The following is a 23914-nucleotide window of genomic DNA, read 5'->3' as shown; positions in this document are numbered from 1 at the left end:
CCCAACATCAAAAAATAATCAAATTATGAAATACAGTGAAAAAAAAATCAGTCTAACAGATCCCAAGTCAAGCATTATAAAATCGCTCATTTAAATGGCAAAAATATTTACTCTCTCTCTGAAGCAAAAAGCAATTTATTCCTCAATAATAATTTTTCTAAAAACAATTAAGGACCTTCTATCCTCTCCCATAAATTTAAAAGTAATTAATTATATTGATAGCAACATTTTTTACTTCCCCAGAAGGTGGTGAGAAAATGAATTGTGTGGTGCTTCTGGAACTTTCACTTTCATACCTGGCGGAAACATTGGTAGTGAAGGAGACACAGTCCTTTATGAAGGTCAGAGGCGTGGTTCCTGTGATGTCCTCCCACTGAGCGGGCGAGGTGCCCCCTGGGAATTGCACAGACAGAGTGACGTTATCATAAAGCAGCTCCCTGCAGACTAACTGCCCGTGACCTGGCTGCTCTTCCAGCAGCCACTAAGAGACCAGCTACGGCGTTCTGCGATTCTGTGGTTCTGTGGTGCTGTGAAGGCGGCTGACTGTCTTTGTGCTCCTTCAGACTCTTACCTGACAGTGGGGAGTTCACAGGAACTCACAAATACATAGATTATTTTCTCTTTGTCTGGAACACAAGGGGTCATTTGTTAAGTGTATCTTCTTCACAGTTTGTCACTTCAGGGGCGTGGCTGGGTGGTGTGTGTATATGTGTGTGTGTGTACGGGTATTTATGGGTGGGGGTGTGTATGGATGTGCGTGTGCGTATGGGTATGTGTGGGGAGAGGTGGAATGTAGGGTGTTGGTGCATGAACACGTGTTCACAGGCCAGAGGGTGATACTGGGTGTTTTCCTCACTGCCCACCTTAGTTTTGGAAACAGGGTTTCTCACTGAATCTGGAGCTCAGTTAGGCTGGTCCGCCAGTGAACACTGAGATCTGCCTGCCTTTGTCCCCTATGGCCTGTGCTGGAGGTACAAAAAAGTGGGTCCTGGGGATCACGCAGACGCACCAGGCGCTTCAGCAACCGAGCCATCGCCCTAGTCTCTCAAACAGGTTTTGTTTTTAAGTGAGGTGGGGAAATTATCAAGGAAGTTTAGGAAGCTGCTCATTTGTCCTTGGCTGAAATAATCACTTTTCCTGAGAAGGAAAAAAAAAGAAAAAGAAAAAGAACTGGACATCAAAGAGGATGACAAAGCCCTTACTTTGCTTGTCTTTGACTTGAGCTCAGCAGCTTATCAGGGAAAATCAAAGGAAGGTTCAACTGAAGTCTGGATTCTAGAGTTCCTTTTGCATTTGTGTGTGTGTGTGTGTGTGTGTGCATGTGTGCGTGCACATATGTCACACACATATGACTCTGTGGGCGTGTGTATGTGTCAGAACTTGCTAGACTCAGTTCTTCTGTCATGTGGGTTCTGGGTATTGAACTCGAACTGCCAGCCTTGCCTGTAAGCACCTTTACTTGCTGAGCCATCTTTAGGGCTTGAGGTCTGGAGTCTAAGGTGCCTAAAATAAAATGGGTTCTAAGGCTTGGGTGGCACTGATGAGCACGACCGGGTGACACCGATAGCATCCTCAATACTTCCCATTCAGGCCATGGAAGATCTTCCCCCCAAAACTCAACTCATTTCCCTTGTCCGAAGGATGCTGACCTCTGTCATGGTTGCCAAGGAATTCCCTAAGCACTCCAGTTGGGTCAATGACACCGCAACGACACTAAAAGGGCTTGATTACTAATCCACTAACGTCAGGAAACAACCTCGAGGTTTAAATATCCCAGTAGTCCCTAGTGGGAATTCTTCCGCTGAGAGCACGGAAGAGGTTAAATGCATGATTTATTCCTTGTTTCCTACTCTTTGTACCTCCGCACGGAGCCACAGTGGCAGACGTAGTGTCGCTCCAGGGAAGGAGCCAAACCTGTAATGCTGCAGAGGAGACGAAGGTTGGGCGTGGTGTCCCCCTTGTACCCGTTGGACACGCCTTCTCCTGAGGGTGGGGGCACCGGAATGGTCATGGTGATCGGCTTATGGAATTTCCTCCTCCTTGGTTCCACAGTGACAATCGGGCTAAATGTCGCCTTGTTTCCAAGGGTCTTCTTCACAATCTCCTCTGGAACAGGCTGAGCCTACAGACACAGGGGGGAAAAAATAAAAGCAAAACCTTAAATAAAAGTAGACTTATTTATTTTTTTTTTAATCAGAAGATGTAATTTTAGTTGAGAATGGTGGGAGGACACCTGACAACAAATCCGTGTCTGTCTTTACCCTCTCCCTCGCTGCTTCAGGAAGGCAGAGAAACGAAAGGACCCTAACATGGGCAGGAGTGGTTTCCTCAGGGGAGCGGACCATACTGGCCTGCTGGAAGGAGGGGCACCCAACTCTCAGAACAAAGAGGAGGAAAGCAAGAACAACCTTAGTATATGCCAACCCTGTGGCCGGATGCCCCCTAAAAGCCTCGCAAAATCACCCTGTATACAAAAAAGTAAAGTGAGGCTCTCAGCGGTGAGGACACTCTATATAGCAGGAGGGATGAATTCTACCAGCCAGGCCTGACTTACTCCATTTGGTGTCTCTGCAGTCTGGTGAAGTGGTCCAGCATGGGGGTCACGTGAAGGGAACCTTACTGACACACGGGGCTTGCAACTGCTTACAACCCCACCCCCCAAACAACCCCTCAGAATGAGAGTCTATCCTCACAAACGAAAGCTGACGTTCGTTCAAGTTTTAATCACTGTATTAACAACAGAAACGATCATTTCATCGTTTCTGTTTATCTTATGCAATAAAACAAGCGTTAAAGGTTAGACTGACTGAAATGAGTAAATACAAGAAAGATCAGTTTTGCCAAGAGCGGTCTTTCTCAAGCGCTCTCCGCCTTGCTTTTTGAGACAAGGTCTCTCAGGATATGGAGCTATTGGTTTGTCGAGACTGCCTGGAATTCTCCTTTCTCTGCTCTTCCCCCATCCTCAGTACATGTCTCCATCCCTGTCTCTTTTTAAATGGGGCTGGGGATCGAACTCATGGTTCTCATGCTTGCTCAGAAAGCATTTACCAGGTGAACCACCTCCCCAGCTCTGAGTCTTTTAAATGGAAATTTACTAAAAGAACATAACCTTGTTTGACAGGTCAGTAAGCTAACTTCACGCTTAAACACTTTCCATTTGAGATAAGTCAACAATCCCCCTACCATCTAATTATTGATATCACAAAGGATGAATTACTGCCATGCTTCTGGAGCAAAATGTGCTCACGAGTTCTTTACATCTCCAGAGGCCTTGGGAAGTCGACGGTTTGCGATCAGTACCTGGAGACCCACTCGGATCCTTTTGGTTAAGGCACCCTCTGGGAAAGACGCCTGGACCAGGGGCACGGTAGTGCTGCTCAGAATCCCGCCTTCTGGACCAATCTGGTTGCTTTCCTGCTTAATCCTGGAAACTACTGCAAAATACTGGGGGAAATCCTTGGTGATGATCCTGCAGATCCGCTTCGTCCCCAACTCTTCTGGGCTGTCAAGCTCTGGAAGACAGAAAGAATGAGAAGCCATGAGCAGGTGTCTTTGAACACAGCCCCACCATGAGCAGGTGTCTTTGCACAGATCCCCGCCTTGAGCAGGTGTCTTTGCACATAGCACCTTGACACCCATTGGTGTTTAAAACAAGGTATTCAGTTAGTATAAAACCAACTTTGTGACTCCCATGCCTGCCTGTAAGATCACGTAGTGTTTGTCCATTGTGCCTGCTTCAACTCCCAATCTTAATAGTTGGTTATCGTTCTAATTAGTAGCTATAGCATAACTATCTATACACATACATACATAAATAATACATACATGCATACACACATACATTTACATATGTATAATATATAAATATATTACATGTTTATATATATACATAAACAGGGATCATAAAATATCAAGCTTTGCAAAGATACCATAAATCTATTAATAAATTCTTCTTGGGAGAACAAACATCTTTAACACTGGACTTGGTGGGCAGTCATGGTGCGTGTCTAGTTGGGTTTAGGGCAACCTTCCTGTTCAAGACTGGAAATCCAGAGCTTTGGTAAAAGGCTGAGGGTGGGGCTGAAAATGGCTCCTTGGTTGAAAGTACTTCCTGCTCTTCTAGAGGGTTCAAGTCTGGTTTCTAGCATCCCCATGTTGGGTAGCTCACAACTACCTGTAACTCCAGATCTGGAGGATCCGACACCCTCTTCTGGCCTCTGTGGGTAGCCACGTGCACAACACCCACGCAAGTATGCACACAACAAAACTTCAGTCTTTAAATAAAAAGTCTTGTTGGAAGCCAGGTGGTGCATGCCTTCAGTCCCAGCACTCGGGAGCCAGAGGCAGATGGAGCTCTATGAGTTTGGTCTACAGAACAAGTTCTAGGACAGTCAGAGCTGTTACACAGAGAAACCCTGTCTTGGGGGGAAAAGTTCTGTTGGTTTGGGGGTAATGTCTTAAATACATTCATTTATTTATATGTGCATACATATGTGTGTGAACACGTGTGGAAGTCAGAGAACAACTGTGGGTCGTGGGGATCAAACTCGGGTCATAGGCTTGGCAAGTGACCCAAAAGGCCATTTTACGTACAAAAGTGTGATGTCTTCCATGACAAAAATAGTAAACTTGAAAGAGGTGTGTTAGGAAAGTTAACCATCCTGGCTGCCATGAGGGCTGATATGCTCAACACCCACGCAGGGCTTCAATTTGTGGCCGCAACCACTATCAGGGGTAGCGCGTCTGAACGCTTTTGACTCTGAAGTTGGTGCACTAAACCTTAGGTTTTCTTCTCCCATAAAATGAATTAACCACCGTGAAATCATGTTAAATCAGGCAATGTTTGGCACTGACAGGCTGGCATATGGTAGTTACTTAACCAGTAACCAAGAAACTAGGAATTCATTCAACAGGTGGAGTGTAAGGGACTTCCCCTCCAGAGAACCAGCAAGCCTCTAGATTGCACTTCAAAATACAGGTAGCAGGGAGTAGCTGTTGTGTGCTCTTTTAATAATTTTTATAAAGAGTACCATTTGAGGGTCAGGGAAATGGCTTAGTGGGGACGAGTAATAGACCTTCAAGCTCGATGACCCAAGTCAGGTCTGTGGAGCCCATTGGGTAAGGATGGAACGCACTCCTGACAGTTGTCGTCTGGTCTCCAAAGACATGCCGCAGTCACACAAAATTTTAAAGATTTTAAAAAGATTTTTTTTTTTAAAAAATTATGTGTGAAAAAGTGGCTTTAGTCTTCCTAGTTCTTAATCCCCAGTGAGGTCTATGCCAGCCATGTGTTTATGATTCAAGGGGACGGCCTAAGGGGATTAACCACTCACGAGAATATACAGCCCTCTCAGAGTTTTGCATTACAGATATAAACGGTCCATCAGATGAGTCAGATGATCAGACAACCAATAATAAAGTCTGACAACACCAGTACCTTTTGAGGGGAATGAATTTGTATATATTGAGATTTTTAAATGGCCCCTTAGTTAGAACAGAGAAGGTTCACATTTATGGTGTGGATTACCTTCCGGACATTTTCTCTGCGCAAGGCAAGAAAGCTAAGCAAAGAGTCTTAGGCATATATTCCCACCTCTCTGTTCCTAATATCGCAACCTTTAATACATTTCCTCAAGTTGTGCTGACCTCCCCCCCAACAAAAACTTATTTCGTTGCTACTTCATAACTATAATTTTGCTGCTGTTATGAATCGTAATGTAAATACTTTCAGAGATAGGTGTTTGGGCTAATGTCGGACCCATAAGGCAACATATCTGAGGTCATCACTTGGATCCACTGATGGCAAATTCATACACACAAGCCGTGTGAAAGTGGGAACTATTAATGCCATTTTGCCTTGGCTCAGTTTTCATTTCCCAAGTATCTCATTCCAGAGGCTTCATTGAAGCTTTTTTCTTTTCTTTCACTCTGCGGCAGTCTTCATTCAGTCGGTTTAAAATGCCAGCTTATGGAGACGGATGGAAAATACGTAAACTTTTTTTTCGTGATTTGTTTTGGGATTTTTGAAGTAAATTGTTATTTATTTATTGGGCGCTTCAAATGCAATCTTGAGTCGGGAAACTTTCTATTTGGAAAACTTTTGCAAAACTGTTACTACCAGATGATTCCAGCAGATGGCGCTGTGTGCCGTGTACCTAGTGTAAAACTCCACATCCGTCCCTGTTTGACAGTGACTTGGCACTTTTTTTTTTTTTTTTTTTGAATTTTGTGCTTCAGAATTTATTTTGGCAGAGCCAACAGCTTTTTGGTCATCCTAGCAGAACTTTTTTTTTTAAATTTATTTATTTATTAAAGATTTCTGCCTCCTCCCCACCACCACCTCCCATTTCCCTCCCCCTCCCCCAATCAAGTCCCCCTCCCTCATCAGCCCAAAGAGCAATCAGGGTTCCCTGCCCTGTGGGAAGTCCAAGGACCACCACCTCCATCCCGGTCTAGCATCCAAACTGCCTAGGCTCCCACAAAGCCAGTACGTGCAGTAGGATCAAAAACCCATTGCCATTGTTCTTGAGTTCTCAGTAGTCCTCATTGTCCGCTATGTTCAGCGAGTCCGGTTTTATCCCATGCTTTTTCAGACCGAGGCCAGCTGGCCTTGGTGAGTTCCCGATAGAACATCCCCATTGTCTCAATGTGTGGGTGCATCCCTCGCGGTCCTGAGTTTCTTGCTCGTGCTCTTTTCTCCTTCTGCTCCTGATTTGGACCTTGAGATTTCAGTCCGGTGCTCCAATGTGGGTCTCTGTCTCTGTCTCCTTTCATTGCCTGATGAAGTTTAATATTCAGGAGGATGCCTATATGTTTTTCTTTGGGTTCACCTTCTTATTTAGCTTCTCTAGGATCACGAATTATAGACTCAATGTCCTTTATTTATGGCTAGAAACCAAATATGAGTGAGTACATCCCATGTTCCTCTTTTTGGGTCTGGCTTACCTCCTCAGGGTAGTGTTTTCTATTTCCGTCCATTTGCATGCAAAATTCAAGAAGTCACTGTTTTTTATATGTATATATTCCATACTTTCTTCATCCATTCTTTCATTGAAGGGCATCTAGGTTGTTTCCAGGTTCTGGCTATTACAAACAATGCTGCTATGAACATAGTTGAGCATATACTTTTGTTGTATGATAGAGCATCTCTTGGGTATATTCCCAAGAGTGGTACTGCTGGGTCCAAGAGGTAGGTTAATCCCGAATTTCCTGAGAAACCACCACACTGCTTTCCAAAGTGGTTGCACAAGTTTGCATTTCCACCAGCAATGGATGAGTGTACCCCTTTCTCCACAACCTCTCCAGCAAAGGCTATCATTGGTGTTTTTTATTTTAGCCATTCTGACAGGTGTAAGATGGTATCTTAAAGTTGTCTTGATTTGCATTTCCCTGATCGCTAAGGAAGTTGAGCATGACCTTAAGTGTCTTTTGGCCATTTGAACTTCTTCTGTTGAGAATTCTCTGTTCAGCCCAGTGCCCCATTTTATAATTGGGTTGATTAGCCTTTTACGGTCTAGTTTCATGAGTTCTTTATATATTTTGGAGATCAGACCTTTGTCAGTTGTGGGGTTGGTGAAGATCTTCTCCCAGTCAGTGGGTTCCCTTTTTGTCTTAGTGACAGTGTCCTTTGCTTTACAGAAGCTTCTCAGTCTCAGGAGGTCCCATTTATTCAACGATGCCCTTAATGTCTGTGCTGCTGGGGTTATACGTAGGAAGTGGTCTCCTGTGCCCATGTGTTGTAGAGTACTTCCCACTTTCTCTTCTATCAGGTTCAGTGTGTTCGGACTGATATTGAGGTCTTTAATCCATTTGGACTTGAGTTTTGTGCATGGTGATAGATATGGATCTATTTTCATTCTTCTAGGATTGACATCCAGTTTTGCCAGCACAATTTGTTGAAGATGCTCTCTTTTTACCATTGTATACTTTTAGCTCCTTTATCGAAAATGAGGTGTTCATAGGTTTGTGGGTTAAAGTCCGGGTCTTCTATTTGATTCCATTGGTCGACTTCTCTGTTTTTATGGACTTGGCACTTTTAAAATTACCACTTGCTTCAAGATTGATAAGGTTAAAATGCATTGAACCGAAGTGCCAATTTTGAACATAGACATTTACTTCTAATATACTGTTGATACAGATACATCTAGAAGTGGGTGTATTCTTCTATGTAGCGTGGGTAACGTTTGTACACACTTTCATTTTTATCGGGAACTTGCATCCACTGGCTACTGCAGGGGACTGTGGGAGATAAACCATTTCTCAAGTGCTTTGAATTGTAACTTGGGGACTTCTGGGGAGGCCGGGGCCTTCAAGAGCACGCTCCCAGGCTCCACACAACTACACATAGCTCTTAGGAACTGACTTTGGAGGCGCTGGGCTTAATTAAGGTTTTCATTAAACTGACAGCGTGGATTCAGTTTGGTGCGCAGCTCGTTGACGGGATGTGTGCGTGGGGATTTTGCTTGCCCATCTGCAGCATCTACATAGATAAGATCTTTGTCTGCTGCCAGAGATAAAAACTGCTTCTGCCACCTGCAAGCCGAGTTGGAAAGGGCAGGTTCCCCACACCCAGACAAACACTGTCTCACCACAGCTCGGCTAACACGCCTGCTCAACCACTGATGCTCTGGCCTGCTTAAAGATCATAGGAATAGGGGCCAGGGAAGGCGGCTCGGTGCAAGCATGACCACCTGAGTTTGGATCCCCAGTACCCACTTACATGGCCTGGCATGCTTATACAATCCCAGTACTGCAGTCTGGAGGTAGGGGGATGGGAGTGGAGACGGGAGGGGAGCTGGGACTTGCTGGTCACTTAAGTCTACGGGTAAAGGGGAAAGCTCCGGGTTCAATGAGAGACCCTGTCTCAAGGTAATAAGGTGTAAAGTGATAGAACTGCACACCCAATGGCCTTGTCTAGGATGGACACACACACACAAACACACACACGTAAGGGTTTATTTTGGTTCAGAGTTTAAGGGTAGAGTTTAATCATTAGGGGAGGGTTAATTTATAGTAACAGGACCTTAAAGCAGTCTTATCCACCCAGGAAGCTGGAACGGTGAATATTTGTGCTCAGCTAGCTTTCTCTTTTGATACAATCCAAGACCCCAATCCAGGGAATGGTGCCACTCACTTTGAGGGCACCTAACGGGGGAGGGAAGGTTCTCTCACAGGCAAGCCTAGAGCCTAAAAATAATACCTCCCAAATGTGGCTGAGTGCTCAGCTTCTTGGGTGATTTCCAGTCCTCTCAGGACAAGAATTCAAAGCAACCTTCACAACAAGCATGCTCCATTTGAGAATATATAGAGGCGAACATGTACATTACAGAAAGGCTACTAACTGGGTAGGGAAGAGGCGAGGGTTTGAAGATCTACATCTGTTGACTACTTCTTGACTGGGTAGTGGTAAGCACTTGACCTTGTCTGTGCGTCTGCAAACAGTGCTCACTTGGGAGACAGAACTCCTACAGGCAGATAGCTTGACTTGCAAACGATAGCATTGAACAAATGGGGGAAACAAGCCCCTTTGTCCTTAGGCCAGTGTCAGACCATCTATGCACAGCATGTGTGGCGGCCGTGACTCTGAGCATGGTTACATGAGTGAGCGGTTCTGCACAGACATCTCTGTAAGAACTGCATGCGTACCAGTGCATCCACCGCATCCACCACCCGGGAGCCACCCACAAGGCATCCTCACAAGGCGCATTTAGATGAACATTAGAGAGACTGGTTACAGCCACACGGCAGTGAGTGGTGAGGCCAGGATGGGAATTTTGGCCTTGATGACTTCCGTGGACCATGGCGCCAAGGTCACTTTCGAACTGGGAAAATTATGCCCCTACTCAGACCTCTGGTTCCTTGAAGTTGTTCTACCAATCACTTTTGTATGCATGAGAAAACTCTGTGTGTGTTAAAACAATAAAGCCTATCTGATAGTTACAAGTCTTTTATTTTTCTTTTGGCATATGTATGTGTTTGATTGTTTGTGCATGTAGAGGCCTGAAGCTGAGGTCTGGCATCTTCCCTGAAGGAAGGGTTTCTTGAAGGATGGTTTCTTGCTAAATCTGGAACTAGCCAGTTTGCCTCTGGGACTCCCATCTTTGTCTCTTGAGTGCTGGGACTGCAGGCAACTGCCAGGGCTGGGCAGCTTTTAGGGGGCTCTAGGATCCAAACACTGGCGCCCATGTTTGCATGGCAAGCATTTGTCCACTGAGCATCACCCCAGCCCCCACAATTGCCCGCCTAGTAAGAACTGGAGACTGGAATATTGACTAAGATGGGGGGAGGAGGTGGGAAATTTTAATAAAAAAATAAATTAATTAAAAAATACATGGGTATTAATATTTCCAGACAATCGCATGGAGAAGATGGACTATTTAAATATAGACTAAAATAATACATGGAACGTACTTATGAAGAAGGGAGCATTAAAGGGAGACATTAATAGTAAGCATATGTTAGGGGGTAGGTGCTGTCACCGGCCATAGACCATGTATGACACTATTCTGCCTGGAGAAACTGTTGGGTTGAGTACAGGCACAGTGGGGTTGATTTAATTATCTAAGGAAATCTTGAATGGTTGGTTGTTCTATTTCGCGTGTTGCTTTTTATCTCACTAACAGCTGTCAGCAAGGACTGGGAGGAACACAGAGCGAAGCTATGCTCTTGACCCCTGAGGGTGGGACCCTGACAATATTTCTCTTTCACCAGGGGCATCACCTGATTCATGCCAGGTAGCTGGCATCTACCTATGCAGCACTGCCTCCTCGGGAGGGTTTGGAGGAGTTCCGGGCACGGATCTCCTGCCAGGTCCTCAGCTCCATTTCCTTGGGACAACTTAGTCTATAGTTGAATCTTCAATGAAAAGGACTTTCTGGGGCTGGAGAGATGGCTTAGTGGTTGAGAGCACTGTCTGCTCTTCCAGAGGTCCTGAGTTCAATTCCCAGCAACCACATGGTGGCTTCAAACCATCTGTAGGGAGATCTGGCGCCCTCCTCTGGTGTGTGGGTATAAATGGAGGCAGAAAGTTGTATACATAATAAATAAATCTTTAAAAAAAAAAAGAAAGAAAGAAAAGGACTTGCTGACTTCAAAAACAAAACCAAAACCAAAACTCAGACTGATTCCCATTTTTAAGCAGCTTTGGGTAGAGGAAGAATCTAGAGAGAATGAATTATCTCTGGGGACCAGAACAGTGATGGGAAGTGGAGAGACTTGAGGCTGGTATGAAATCAGATGAACTAATAACTGAGCCTCAGTTATAAATGTGTTGGACTCCCTCTATTCTATTATATTTAATACATGACCAAAATTTTACTCTGAACATCTTGGTCCAATGGGCTCTAGCGCTTGACTCTTTAAACGCGGAAGTGTCTACCTTTCCCTTTCATCGTGTGAAATGGAACCGAAGGTTTACCTGATCTTAAGAATGTAGTCCAGAAACTCTATCTGCCTGGCAGCATTTGTACACACTTTGGATAGTCTACTCTCATTTAGTGTATCACTGACCGACAAGGACTGCTCTGGATTTAATCTTGACCAAATCTCATCTGGACTAAATCTAGAAGTCTAAATCTAGAATTTTCCACTTGTCTTCTTTCTCCTGGGACATCGTTTTGAAAACAAGAGGGCTATAGCTGTAACTCTTCTAAGACAGGCACAAGAGATTTCAGCCCTCTCCCTTCTGCTTGGCAAGGCAAGCTGGGTAAGTCACTTGGGTTCGAAGGATGTCCCTTTTGTGGTCTGTTAGGTAAGAATAAGATTTGGCTGGAGAGTTGGCTCAGTGGTTAAGTGTTGTTGTGAAAGACCCAGGTTCAATTCCCAGCACCCATGGAGGGACTCACCACCTCCTCAGGGACCAAGCACACATGTAGTACACAGACACACATACAGGCAAAATACTCATACAGATAAAATAATAATAATGATAAAGAAATAAAGAATACGATTTCTGAACTTGTGCGCTATGCTTTCTTTTGGAACTTCTACATGAAAAGGCTTTTTTTCTTTTTTTTTAAAAATAGACCCAACCTTGGTGTATAGGCATCTTATCTTTAAATTGCATAGTTGGTGGTGACTCTATCCTATACCAAATTTTTGGTATGGCACTTTTTTTCCTACAGGTGAAAACAATGGCGTCAATAACTGATATTTATGAAAAGGATTATATTTCCTAAGGGTTTCACAAAATCACTTATTCATCTTAATGGTAACTCTATAAAAATAACGAGAACAATTTCCATTTCTAGGCTCACAGGGGTCCAGGCACTTGCTCAATCATTCTTTAAACTCCCCAAGTCTGAATACCTCCATGGTCCACAGTCTAAACTCACAAGAGACCCCAGTCGGTGAATTCCAAACACAGCCAACAAAACAATGAAAGATTCGATTTTGATTTTATGGACCAGATTGTCACTGTGACGTAAAACAGCTGTAGAATCTGTACCAATTAGGAAATGAAGTCGCTGTCACTAACTGGGATTTCTTTACACAGCACCCTTTCACAAGCCAGGCCTCTCGCTTTTCTTGAGTCACGTCTCAAAGAAAACCGCATCAAATGTGTGTTCTTAAAGCCAATTGGTACCCAACACTTAGAAAGAAAAACACACACTTCTAAGCATCACCAAACCTCAAGAAGGTGTGTGAGTCAGGCACGGGTGGCACACAACTGTAATCTTAGCTCTGAGAAGGCCAAGGCAGGAGGGTCAAGTGTTCAAGTTCATTGCTACTACCTGGGCTACAGGAAATCCTATCTTAACGCCTCCAGACACTCCCCAAAAGAAGGGATGTGTGGGAAGGAGACCTGTAGCCACACACTAGCCTCACCAACTCAAAGAATAAGACATCAAAACATACAGATACCAATAAGTTTTGACATTTATTTTTAAAACACCATTATGGCACAAGAGAGAATAAAAAAAAATCCTGAAATATGCTGAAAAAAGTTAAGAGAAAATGGAACAAAAGTTCCAAAAATATACTGTAAATGCTAATGCTGTAGGCAAATATATATACTCCCATCTGATGCTCCCCACCCCACCCCCACACCAGGTTACTCTTTTAACGAAGAAAAAAAAAAGCCTTCTTAGGTCTTGGAAAAACCAAGAAATTTGGAACCATGTGGGTGTTTGTCCGTCTAAACCGTGGTGGTGCTGGGAATGTAGTAGGGTCAGATAAAATCATGCCTTAGGCATGGAAAGGAGAAGTAGATGCTGAAGACCCTGAATTCTGCATCATGTGATCCTCAAGTAGCCCTTCAACCACACGACACTTGCTTTCTGCCTGTCCACATCCGCGGAAATGAAGGAGTATCGCTATATCGTTACCTTCATCCATGCCGTTCAGTAGCTCGGTGAGGTCTTCATTTTTGCTGTCAAACTGGTGCTCCTTCCAGGTCTCCCCATTCTCACTCCGGAGAACAATGAGTTCCCTCTCCTTTCCTCTCATGGACCCAAAATGAGGGATTTCCACTATGACAGGGCTAGAAAACAAGAAGCCACCGGATTTTTTTGCGTCAAATTAAACATCTCTATAGCAGAATACTAAAAAAAAAGTCTCATTAACAGTACTGAGTTGGAAATCAGAGGTGCCATTTGGGTTGGGAATGGTCTCAAAGCTGCAGAATCATTGCTGATTAAATAATATTCCAAGCCCAAGAACATGCCATCATTCATTCACAAATGGTTCTTGAAGGCCTACTGTATGTTAGGCGTCAAATTGAGTGGGGGAGATTAAACACATAAATAGGTAATTTGAGGGAAGGAATTAGACATGACTAAAATAGGCCATAAAGAAAGAAAGGTGGTCCATTTTTTAAAAAAATAAAACACATAATAGGTACATTATATAATACGAGATGCTAATGAGTTAAAAGGACACAGTCACTTCTTTAAAAAAAATTGTGAAGGTCATTTCTCTAATTTTTTTCCTCTCAGCAATAAAGCAGACATTATACTGTCATAATCCAGTCCTTCCAACAGTTTGTATGATTTTGTGGCTAAGACAGTTTCTCTGGTTGTTCCATTTGGGAATAGGTAATGGGTAGCCTCATTGCCTGACCTGACTACCACCTATCTGGGGATACTGGAACATTCCAGAAGAGCACATGCCAGCCTGAAATTGTCATAGGAAGGTGTTAACTCTTGACAGTGTCCTTTTGCACAAACGAATGAAGGGGAATGGCTGCAGGTTGAAGATTGCCAATCAACTCACGGGAGATCATTTCGTCAGGTTTGACAGAATTATGGGTAAAAAGATGGATGGAAGTGAGCAGACCACAATCCCACACAGTTCATGTAGTTGGACTGTGCAGCTTTCTCGGGTGATGCTTAACAGACAGTATCATTGTTCTCTGGAGAGGTTGTACGCAACCTGCCTTAACCTAGCTGTCTATAGACACGCGGTAGCAGCAAATACAGGCTTCAGTAGGCAGAGCATGAGGAGAGGCTGTCGTAAAGATCAAAACCACAAATAAAACATGAAGATCTGGTTACTTAATAAAAGTATTCATTTAAAACGAGACTGATGGATACAATGATTTTACTTTTGGCCAAGATCATTATAAATTTTTATAATGCCTTTATTCTTTCACAGGTTAAAAACAGGAGCAAATATTCCTCTCAGTGTTAACAGTGTTAGTAAGAAATTTCCCATCATTTTCAACTGTACTTCATAATTAGACATTAGGCATCACTTGTTTTTTTTCGAGAACAAGATACAATCTTTGCAGGTTAATGTGTCCAATACTATCCCTGTGGCTTTGTGTAGGCCACTCGACAATGCTGTTGAGAAGGTATAAGCAGGATCTTTGACCAAGGTGACAGCCAAGCAGGACAATTCATAACAGGCTTTTCATGCAGACTGCCAAGGCAAACACAGTCAGAAAGGCAAACGAACAATGACACATTTCCGCCTAACCGAGACGAAAGACACTCGACAACTCAACAGAACATCCCGGCTGCCCCCAATCACATTTCCTTAAAGATCTTGTGTTCTTGGCACATTCAAAATTATCTTACTCATTGATCTCTTTTGCTTCACAAAACCCACAAAGATTACACTGTACCATAAGTGCCTTCTAGGTCTAATCACACCCACAGATATACACACACACATAAGCACGCACGCACACACACGGCACTTGTGGCAAACATTGATTCAAAGCCTGCAAATACCTTCTCTTACTCTGGTTAAAACAAGACAGTCGGTCTAGCCTTAATAAGTACACAGAGAAGAAACATTTCAAATCAAAGGGGGGTGACAGATGCACAAGGTCAGCAGAATGCTTGCGGTGAGTCCCACATGCTTCGAAAGCACAAGGTAGCGGCAGTGCCACAATAAGTCAAGCCACTATGGGAGCTGCCTTTCAGTGACATACATCGACTGAAAGCATAAAGAAGAAAACAAAAGAAAGAGAGAAAGAAAGAAAAAGAACAAACGGAAGACAAGAATAAGACCATGGGCGTGACAGAAAAAAAAATTGAAAATGGAAAGGAAAAATTGTAGACATTCTGATCTTGTCTATGAAGGTCCTACCCAATAAATTTTGTTCCTTGAGGCCCAAGCTGCAGGATTCGGCTAACCAAGCTCTCGCCCTCATTTACAGGGGGAGGATGGGTGGGTAGGTGCAGTTTACTGCGTAACATCCATGCAGCAGGAAGAGAAACAAGAGGGGAGATTGTGAACACGCTGTCCGTCACGACAGAGCCTGCCTGCCTTGCCAAGTGCCACCTCAGACAATGAAGCAAAATTCAGTTTGCCTTCTTGGAAAATACCCTACCCCAGGGGGATATAGCTCTCAGAATTATTTTGAAAGAGATGTGTCCGCAAGGTAGCCATCTAGGCAGTGAGGTGCCAGCAACCCAACCTGTAATATTTTCTAAGGTTGTTGCCTTGACTTCTGTGGAAGGCCGCAGGAAGCCACACACCCATTGGGCAGCAAGCATGCTTCTTGGTTAGTAAGTGCCTTGGCCAGTGACTGAGTTAAAGAACCCACAGCCTATAATGCAGCACGGTCACCTTGGTGACCTTTGACACCACACCCAAGTCCCCGTTTTTTTTTTTTTTCAGAGTTAATGTCTTGAGTTAGCAAGGACTAAAGGAAAGTCAAAGACATGATGAGAGGGCCAAAATAAAACTGGGGAGACTTACCCTAAAAATTGTGCCCCCGCAGGACCCATTTCTACCAGCCTACTGGCTAATCCCTCTCCTTCCACCATGGGGGGTGGGTTGGCCAGTTTATGTCTCTTTACCAGGCGGCAGGTGATGCGGGTGGGGGCCGTACACTTGCGTGGGGGGATGATGATCCGCATCCCATGGTGGCGGCTTCCTCGCATGGAGCCCCCTCTCGCATCCACCATAAAGCTAACGAGAAATCTGTGGAGGGAAAGATCAGATACCATCACTGACAGAAGTCAACTTGGCAGAGCGTTTGAAACTCAAGTTAAATGTATGGAAAAGGGCAGCTGGCGTGACTTCTCTAACACAACGTTGGAAGCCACTACTGTGGGGTCACATCAGACGTGCACGGAGCTCACACTCAGGGTCAAGACCGAAAGGCAACTGGGTTTCGGTGGAAGGAAGCTCCCTCCTGGGAGGCAAGGAAATCACCATGGGTACAACACTACGGCACAGAGAAGGAACGGGACTATTCTTCAAGTTGGAATTGAGATGATCTATGAGAGGAACACAGATTAAAAAAAAAACAAACCCACCATTTTCTGTAGCCTTTGAGGATGGCTTAGGAGACAGTCAAGGGCCACATCTTCACTCTATCTAGTTTCTCCCCTAACCTATTTATGGGACCTCACTCCAGTACACGTTGGATGGAACTCCACAGCGTAGCATAACACACAGCTTGTGAGACAAAGGGACAAATCACTCGTACCAACACCCTTCACACTTACGAAGATGAAATAGAAAAAGAAAAGCAGACGACTTTAGATTTGCTGAGATTTTGCTGGAAAGGGATTAAATCTTTTCAATAACCATTTAAAAGATAGAGGCTAAAATGCTAATTAAAATCACCTGTATTTGAATATGCTGCGGGGTAACAGAAGTAGAACTTAAACATTACTTCCTGGGGTGTCTATATTTGTCATCGGCCTTTAGGTCAAAGCTAATAAGGAAAATATTTTGCCTGCATGTAGCTATATCAGTGGAAGGCTTTTTCTGATGGTGATGGGCACTTTTGTAAACATGAAACCAACAGACAGATGGCAATGCAAACATACCCTTACGCGCTAAATTTTAGAGCTGAAAACAGACACACAATTCAAGTAGCACCAGGGAGTGATCCTCAGCAAGCACTACGGCTCCCTATGGTACTATTTTAAGAAAATATTCCTATCCATCAACATTCTTTTCTATATAATTATCTAAGCATGGTGCTAACATCCTGCCAACAGGCCTGAAGCCCCTATGTATCTGTGGGTTTCCTAGCAAGGAAGACATCCTCAACAAACTGGACTGAGAGAGCCAATGGGTGGAGAGAGTTCTTGGACTGAGTGTTTCCTTTATCAACTGCTCGCCAGGGAAGTGCACTCACCTTTTGCTTGGGTTTTGAATTGAACTATTTTTTTTTCTCTCTGTTGTTTCATGTGCTTACTATTAGTCTAGCTATCTTGAGAGGCTTTTGCTTCTAGAATATTCAAGTCAGGAGAGGGAAAGGCCATCTCAAAAATAAGGAGACAATAAAAACAGTCTCCCCTCTCTCCTCAACGAAAATGGTTATCTGCTTCCATTTACCATCCAGACTTCCACATGAATTATTTCCAATACAAAATGGCCTGCGGCTCCTCTGAAACTGTTCTGAAGTACTTAACTTTTTAAGATACACATCTATTATTTACTGTGTGTGTGTCCACATGAGCGTCAGGTGATTTCCTTCAATAACAAAGGCACTACGACAAGACAATAGGACAAAAGTCTCAGGTTTCTGTGTAATTGGGGGTGAAGATCTATTACCGCGAGGTGTATGAGGAAGGACGCAGCACGAACTTGGGCTTGAAATCGTGCTCGTGCTAGTGCAAATGCACACTGGAGCGTTCGCCTGGATTGGGGTGCTGCACTGACCACAGCAGAGCCTCAACAAAGCAGACAGCACTTTCAGATTGGGCTGCCGTATTCACCATGTGATCTGCAGTGCCCAGCATAGTCCCAGCACATGGCAAACACATGGCAATGTCAGCTGAATCCGTCTATGGGCAAAATTTCCCTTCGTGTGCTTAGAAACAGCACTTGGCTACCGAGACTAATAAATGGACGTGCAAACAGGGGTGCAGGGTGCCATCAGTTGAGTGGTCTGAAGGTAGCAGAGGAAGGTTTTGGGGGGCCAGTATAAGACTGCCAGCTACAAAGATTATCAGTGTGAATGGAGTGAATAGCTCAGAGGATCTGAATGACAAACTGGAAGACACTGCAGAATACATGGTGCATTGGGTGTGGCTTGCAGCCATTTATGGTTCTAATTTCAAAGAGCTAACAGATGGAGGGAAGATGGGAGTCGGCTAGGCAGGCCATCGGTGGCACTGTGGAACACAGGGATTCATTTTCCACACTCATTCTGTACAAGATCTGAGCAAAACCGAAACGACATGCAACACGAGCTGTAGCCATAAAGAGAAACACACAAAGGTTAATGCTTCAAAATCTCTCTATCGTGTTGCTGCTCAGATTATGTTCACGAGTGCCATGAATGACCCCGCGACGGCTACGCAGAGGCGTCTAGTTACGCAAACGACAGGGTGACGCGTGCGGACATTCTACAGACACTGACGCCATCTAACTGGGGGAAGTCACATAAATGAAAAGGACACAAAGGACACAGTTATCACCTTGAGTCATACTGAGGCAGCGGAGACGAGTAGCTGCAAAATAATTTAGAAAGCAAATGGGAGAAATTAATGTACGGTCATTAGAAGCAAGCAACAGACAATGTCAATGACACGCAAAAGGAAAAACTCAGGAAATGAAACCACGGCACTTAGCATTTGTGGGACAGCCTGCGACGAAAGTTTGCCTTAGCTGCTGTAGAACACGGTCCTCAGACCCTGGCATCAGGGTTTGGAATTTCCAAGTGGGACTTCTCCCTCTCTGGCTGTCATTGCATTTGCTGTGTATATGGCTGTCTTCCAGAGAAATTAAAGAAATATACCCTAATGCATTCATTATTTTAATGTGTGTGTATTGTGTGCATGTTTGTAACATATATGTATGGTTCCTGTGTGTGTGTGTGCACATGTGTGTGCCTGTGCCAAAGTGCACACGGAGAGGTCAAAGGACAGCCATGGCTGCTGGGCCTCAGTTTCCACCTGTTTGAAGCAGGGTTCATTGTTGTTCACTGCGGCCAATGCCAGGTCAGTTGGCCAGCCAGTTTCCAGGAATTCTGGCTGTCTCCTATCTCTCTTTAGGAATGCTGGAGTCTAGTTGCTGCTCCCTCATCAGGCTTTAAATGGACAAAGTGGGTATTTGCCCAAGTGCTTTCTCCACTAAGCCATCTTGCTAGCTTAGTACTTAATATTTTAGCCATCATTTTTCTCCCATTTCTATGGTTATCAGTTACCTCACAGTGAATTACCGACTAAAGGTTCCAGCATGGGAAAGCACACTGGCTATCAGGTCACTGTCACAGCAGGTCACCATCCAGTCTTCTGCCACGAGACAGGGATGAGGAACCCTTTGATGAGGTTCTTATCAGCACTGCTGGGGTACAGACATTGGTGCTGTAACATTTTCAAAGTAGATTTCTCTATTTTCTCTTAAGATTCATTTCTTTTTCCTAATTTTAACAATTGCAATTTTTATTTCTGGAATGTAGAAGGTGCCAAAGTCAGCCAGACGCTTTCAAGCTTTTTAAAAATGGTAATGTCATAAAACAAATCATCGATTAATATGGGCTCTGATATCAAATGAGAGGAAACTGAAAACAACAGAGTACATTGCTCACAGGGACACTGGATCAGTTAGTGAAGTGAATCTATAATTCATTGGATGTTTGTGTGCACAGATGTGCACATTTGTGTGTGTCGTTGCATGTGGTCACAGATGTTGAGTGTGCTCCTGTGTGTATGTGCATGTGGTTGAGTGTGCTCTTGTGTGTATGTGCATGTGGCTGAGTGTGCTCTTGTGTGTATGTGCATGTGGTTGAGTGTGCTCTTGTGTGTATGTGCATGTGGCTGAGTGTGGTCGTGTACATGTGCATGTGGTTGAGTGTGGTCCTCTGTGTATATGCAAAGAGCTGAGTTAGGCATGTTCAAGTGTACAGGTGCATGTAGTTGGGCATGTTCAAGTGTACAGGTGCATGTAGTTTGGGCATGCTCCTGTGTGTATGTGCATGTGGTTGAGTTTGCTCTTGTGTGTATGTGCATGGGTTGAATGTGGTTCTGTGTACTTGTGCATGTGGTTGGTTGAGTGTGATCATCTGTTTTACGCAAGGGGCTGAGTATGTGCCTGTGTGTATGTGAATTTGGTTGGACATGCTCCTGTGTGTATGTGCATGTGGTTGAGTATGATCATGTATGCATGTGGTTGAGTGTGGTCCTGTGTACCTGTGCCTGTGGTTGAATGTGGTCCTCTGTGTATATGCAAGGGGCTGAGTATGCGCCTGTGTGTATGTGCATTTGGTTGGCCATGCTCCTGTGTGTATGTGTATGTGGCTAAGGGTGCTTCTGCATAGAGATCAACTTTGTGCTATCCCTCAGGCTAAGTCTCACTGACTTGGAACTCAGCCATTAGGCTAGGGCAACTGGCCTACAGACCCCAATAATCTGCCTGTCTGTACGACCCTCTCCCTTCCTGAGATGACAGGTGTGAGCCTTGGGAACTAAACCCAGGTCCTCACACTTTACTGACTGCACTGTTTCCACAGCTCTACATTTAATATTTCCATAGGGAAGAAAAATCAGATACATATTTTAAAAAGCCTCATTTGAGAAAATAAATTAAGAAAAATAACTTGGCTTTAAACCTTTTTCATTGAAAGAGAATTTTAAAGAATCTCAAAAGATCATAACGGCTAGGAAATTTTGTTGTATCAGTACTGCATCAGCTGTTTTCTGATCCTCTACTTTTAAGAATAAGCACAGACAGACTTGTCCCCCAAAGTACTTACTAATTGATTTACAAAGGCAAACCACACACTCTCACAAATGAGCATTTATTTCCAAGGTGAATATGTTCATGGATAGATGGAAGTTTTCAACAGGCATGGATAACGCTAACTAATAAGTACAATGTGAGTGGAATGGAATAAGGAGAGATGACGTGCGAGCACTTACCCAGAATGCACGGGGCTTGAGACCAGGTTGACATTGTCTAAGGTGTCTGCAGCCCAGCTGTAGTGTCTAAGAGAATCTGAATCAAACTCCCTTGTGAATGTTAGGTGCTGAAAAATAAAACAGTGACAGATATCAACCACCTGCCCAAGATAGCAGTTCTCCTTATACATACAACGTACATCTGGGTTTCTTGGTAAGCTTGGATAATGTAATATTCAATAGCAAGAATTTGCAAATCCTGCTCGTGAGGGCTACATTAGGGTCTGTATAGAAGAACATTTTAAAAAAAGTGTAGTGACAAAATATTTCATTTGGAAATCCTAAGAATGCACCCTGCCATTAACCATATGGTAAAGGAAACATTGAGAAATTAATTTGCTTGCTTTTCAACAGTTCACTTCTGATTCAGATGATTCCTACAACTACCAAATCCTTCCTAGTCTCCAAATACAGATTCGATCTTGATATCTGTGATGCTTATGGGCCATGGCTAGTCTCCCACCAAGAAGGCCTGATGAAAATACAGAAACTCTGAAGAAGCAGAGGGCAAAGGACATTGAGAGCGGAATGCCTGAGAGTGGAAGCTCTGGAAGCCAGGGGTTCACTTTCTGTCATTTCTAACTTGGAACGTTTGCCCACGGTAAATGTAGACAGAACAGGCGTTTGTGTCTACAAGGACGGCTGCTGAAGAAGACGAAGCCCAGGAAGGTTCTGATGGAGGGTTGGGTAGCTTCGAGCATGCTCTCTCGTCTTCTTAGGACATGAGCTACACTGTGGGGCTCTGGAGAAGGGAAGCTGAAAACCTATCAAGAAAAATCCCACCAAGCATGTGCAAGCTTGCCCGCAGTTTCATTGTGGATGAAGATGTAGAATTTATAGTGGAAAAAGGACCCAAAGATCATGCCAGGATTGCAAACAAAGATTCAGGAAGCCCCAGAGTACTTGCCTCATTGCAACAAAAACTTGATTGAATTAAAGTGGCCATTCAGAACAGAAAGGATAGCTCAGCAGTAAAAAGTCCTTCTGCGCAAGCCTGCTGATCTGGGTTCAACCTCTGGAACCCACATAAAAGTCAGATGTAGTAGATACATCTGTAATGCCAACATCCCTACAGAGAGATGGGAAGTAGAGACAGGAGACTTGAGTTCTCTCTCTCTCTCTCTCTCTCTCTCTCTCTCTCTCTCTCTCTCTCTCTCTCTCTCACACACACACACACACACACACACATACACACACCCACACAAACACACAAACACAACTGGAGATACAGAGTTTGGAGTTTGCCCAGGTGGCTTTTGGTCTTCCTTTAGTCCAATATTTTCTCAGTATGCTCCCTTCCCTACGTTTTGGAATGGTCTTTTTTTTTTTTTGGTTTTTCGAGACAGGGTTTCTCTGTGGCTTTGGAGCCTGTCCTGGAACTAGCTCTGTAGACCAGGCTGGTCTCGAACTCACAGAGATCCGCCTGCCTCTGCCTCCCGAGTGCTGGGATTAAAGGCGTGCGCCACCACCGCCCGGCTGGAATGGTCTTGAAAGAAAAAAAAAAGTGGGAGAAAATATAAGAAATCAAAGACCAACGCAAGAGGTTCAAATCCCTCCTCCACAAACAGGCCTACAAACACAAAAAGAGCGAAATAGAAGATAACAAGAGACTAACTCAAGGTCCTTCCGGAGATCTGAAGCCTGTGTTCTCAAAGTAAAAGGATCCGCTGCTGCCAAGGAGTGAAGGAGTGTGGGAGAGGAAAGACACCCCTGTGCCCACTGGGGTGCACCAGCAGGAAAGTTCAGGAGCTTGAGACAGAGATGGCCATAGAACAGCAAAACACAGCAACAATGACCGAGTGATCCCCTCAAGGGTTCAAAGAGGAAATGAGTTTTCAGCTCAGAGTTCCCTGATTAGGCAAACCACACTCATGAACAGGTATTTCCAGGCACTTCAAACCTCACAAAATGCATTAATCATATAATCTCCAAAGGTAATACTACAAAACACAGTACGATCAAATGGAGGACTGAATCAAAAAAAGAAAGAAGGAGAGCATAGAATGTAATAGAAGATCAAACCAAGGGTATGTCAGAATGAAGGCAGGCCCAAGAGTGGATCAAACCAAGGGTATGTCAGAATGAAGGCAGGCCCAAGAGTGGATCAAACCAAGGGTATGTCAGAATGAAGGCAGGCAGGCCCAAGAGTGGACCAGTGCAGATGGCTTCAAGGCACTTGGCAAGTGAAAAGACCCTGAGGGAGTCAAGCTGGGTAGACAAGATTGACAGCACGGGACAAGGCATGGACATACTCAGAGCAGATATGTACCATGAGGAGAAGGCCTATGCCATGCGTGATTGGTATGTACAGAGAAGAAGTAAATAAAAATAAAAATTCTAGGGAATTTTTTTAAGGAGTGCAATACATTTAAGGGTTGTCTTTTTTTTTTTTTAAAAAAAAAAAAAAAGACCCGCTTTCTCTGTAGCCCTGGCTGTCTTTAAACTCACAGAGATCCACTTGCCTCTGTCTCCCAAGTGTTGGGATTAAAAGGCATGTGCCACCACCATATGACTTTCAAGGGTAGTACTTTAAGAGATATAAAAATATAAATACTACCCAGGTATGGTGGCATAGGGCCGTAATCCTAGTATTTGGGAGA

At 44.1% G+C, this 23914-nt stretch overlaps 1 protein-coding gene across 12 annotated transcripts in view; it reads right to left on the bottom strand.

Annotated features, from left to right (window-relative positions):
- Positions 1-23914, bottom strand: part of Ank3 (ankyrin 3) — a 445234-nt gene that overhangs the window by 47375 nt on the left and 373945 nt on the right. For all 12 annotated transcript variants that reach the window (XM_057751281.1, XM_057751283.1, XM_057751286.1 and 9 more), the window contains 6 exons: positions 21276-21382; positions 16150-16374; positions 13326-13480; positions 3301-3512; positions 1915-2122; positions 297-393 (listed from right to left, as the gene is read on the bottom strand). In XM_057751281.1, the coding sequence (XP_057607264.1) occupies positions 297-393; positions 1915-2122; positions 3301-3512; positions 13326-13480; positions 16150-16374; positions 21276-21382 (1004 nt within the window). The remainder of the gene's footprint in view (positions 1-296; positions 394-1914; positions 2123-3300; positions 3513-13325; positions 13481-16149; positions 16375-21275; positions 21383-23914) is intronic.

Source organism: Chionomys nivalis, chromosome 19, assembly GCF_950005125.1.
Source record: "Chionomys nivalis chromosome 19, mChiNiv1.1, whole genome shotgun sequence".
Taxonomy (NCBI): domain Eukaryota; kingdom Metazoa; phylum Chordata; class Mammalia; order Rodentia; family Cricetidae; genus Chionomys; species Chionomys nivalis.
The sequence above is the reverse complement of the archived record's forward strand: the minus strand, read 5'-3'. Positions and strand labels throughout refer to the sequence as shown.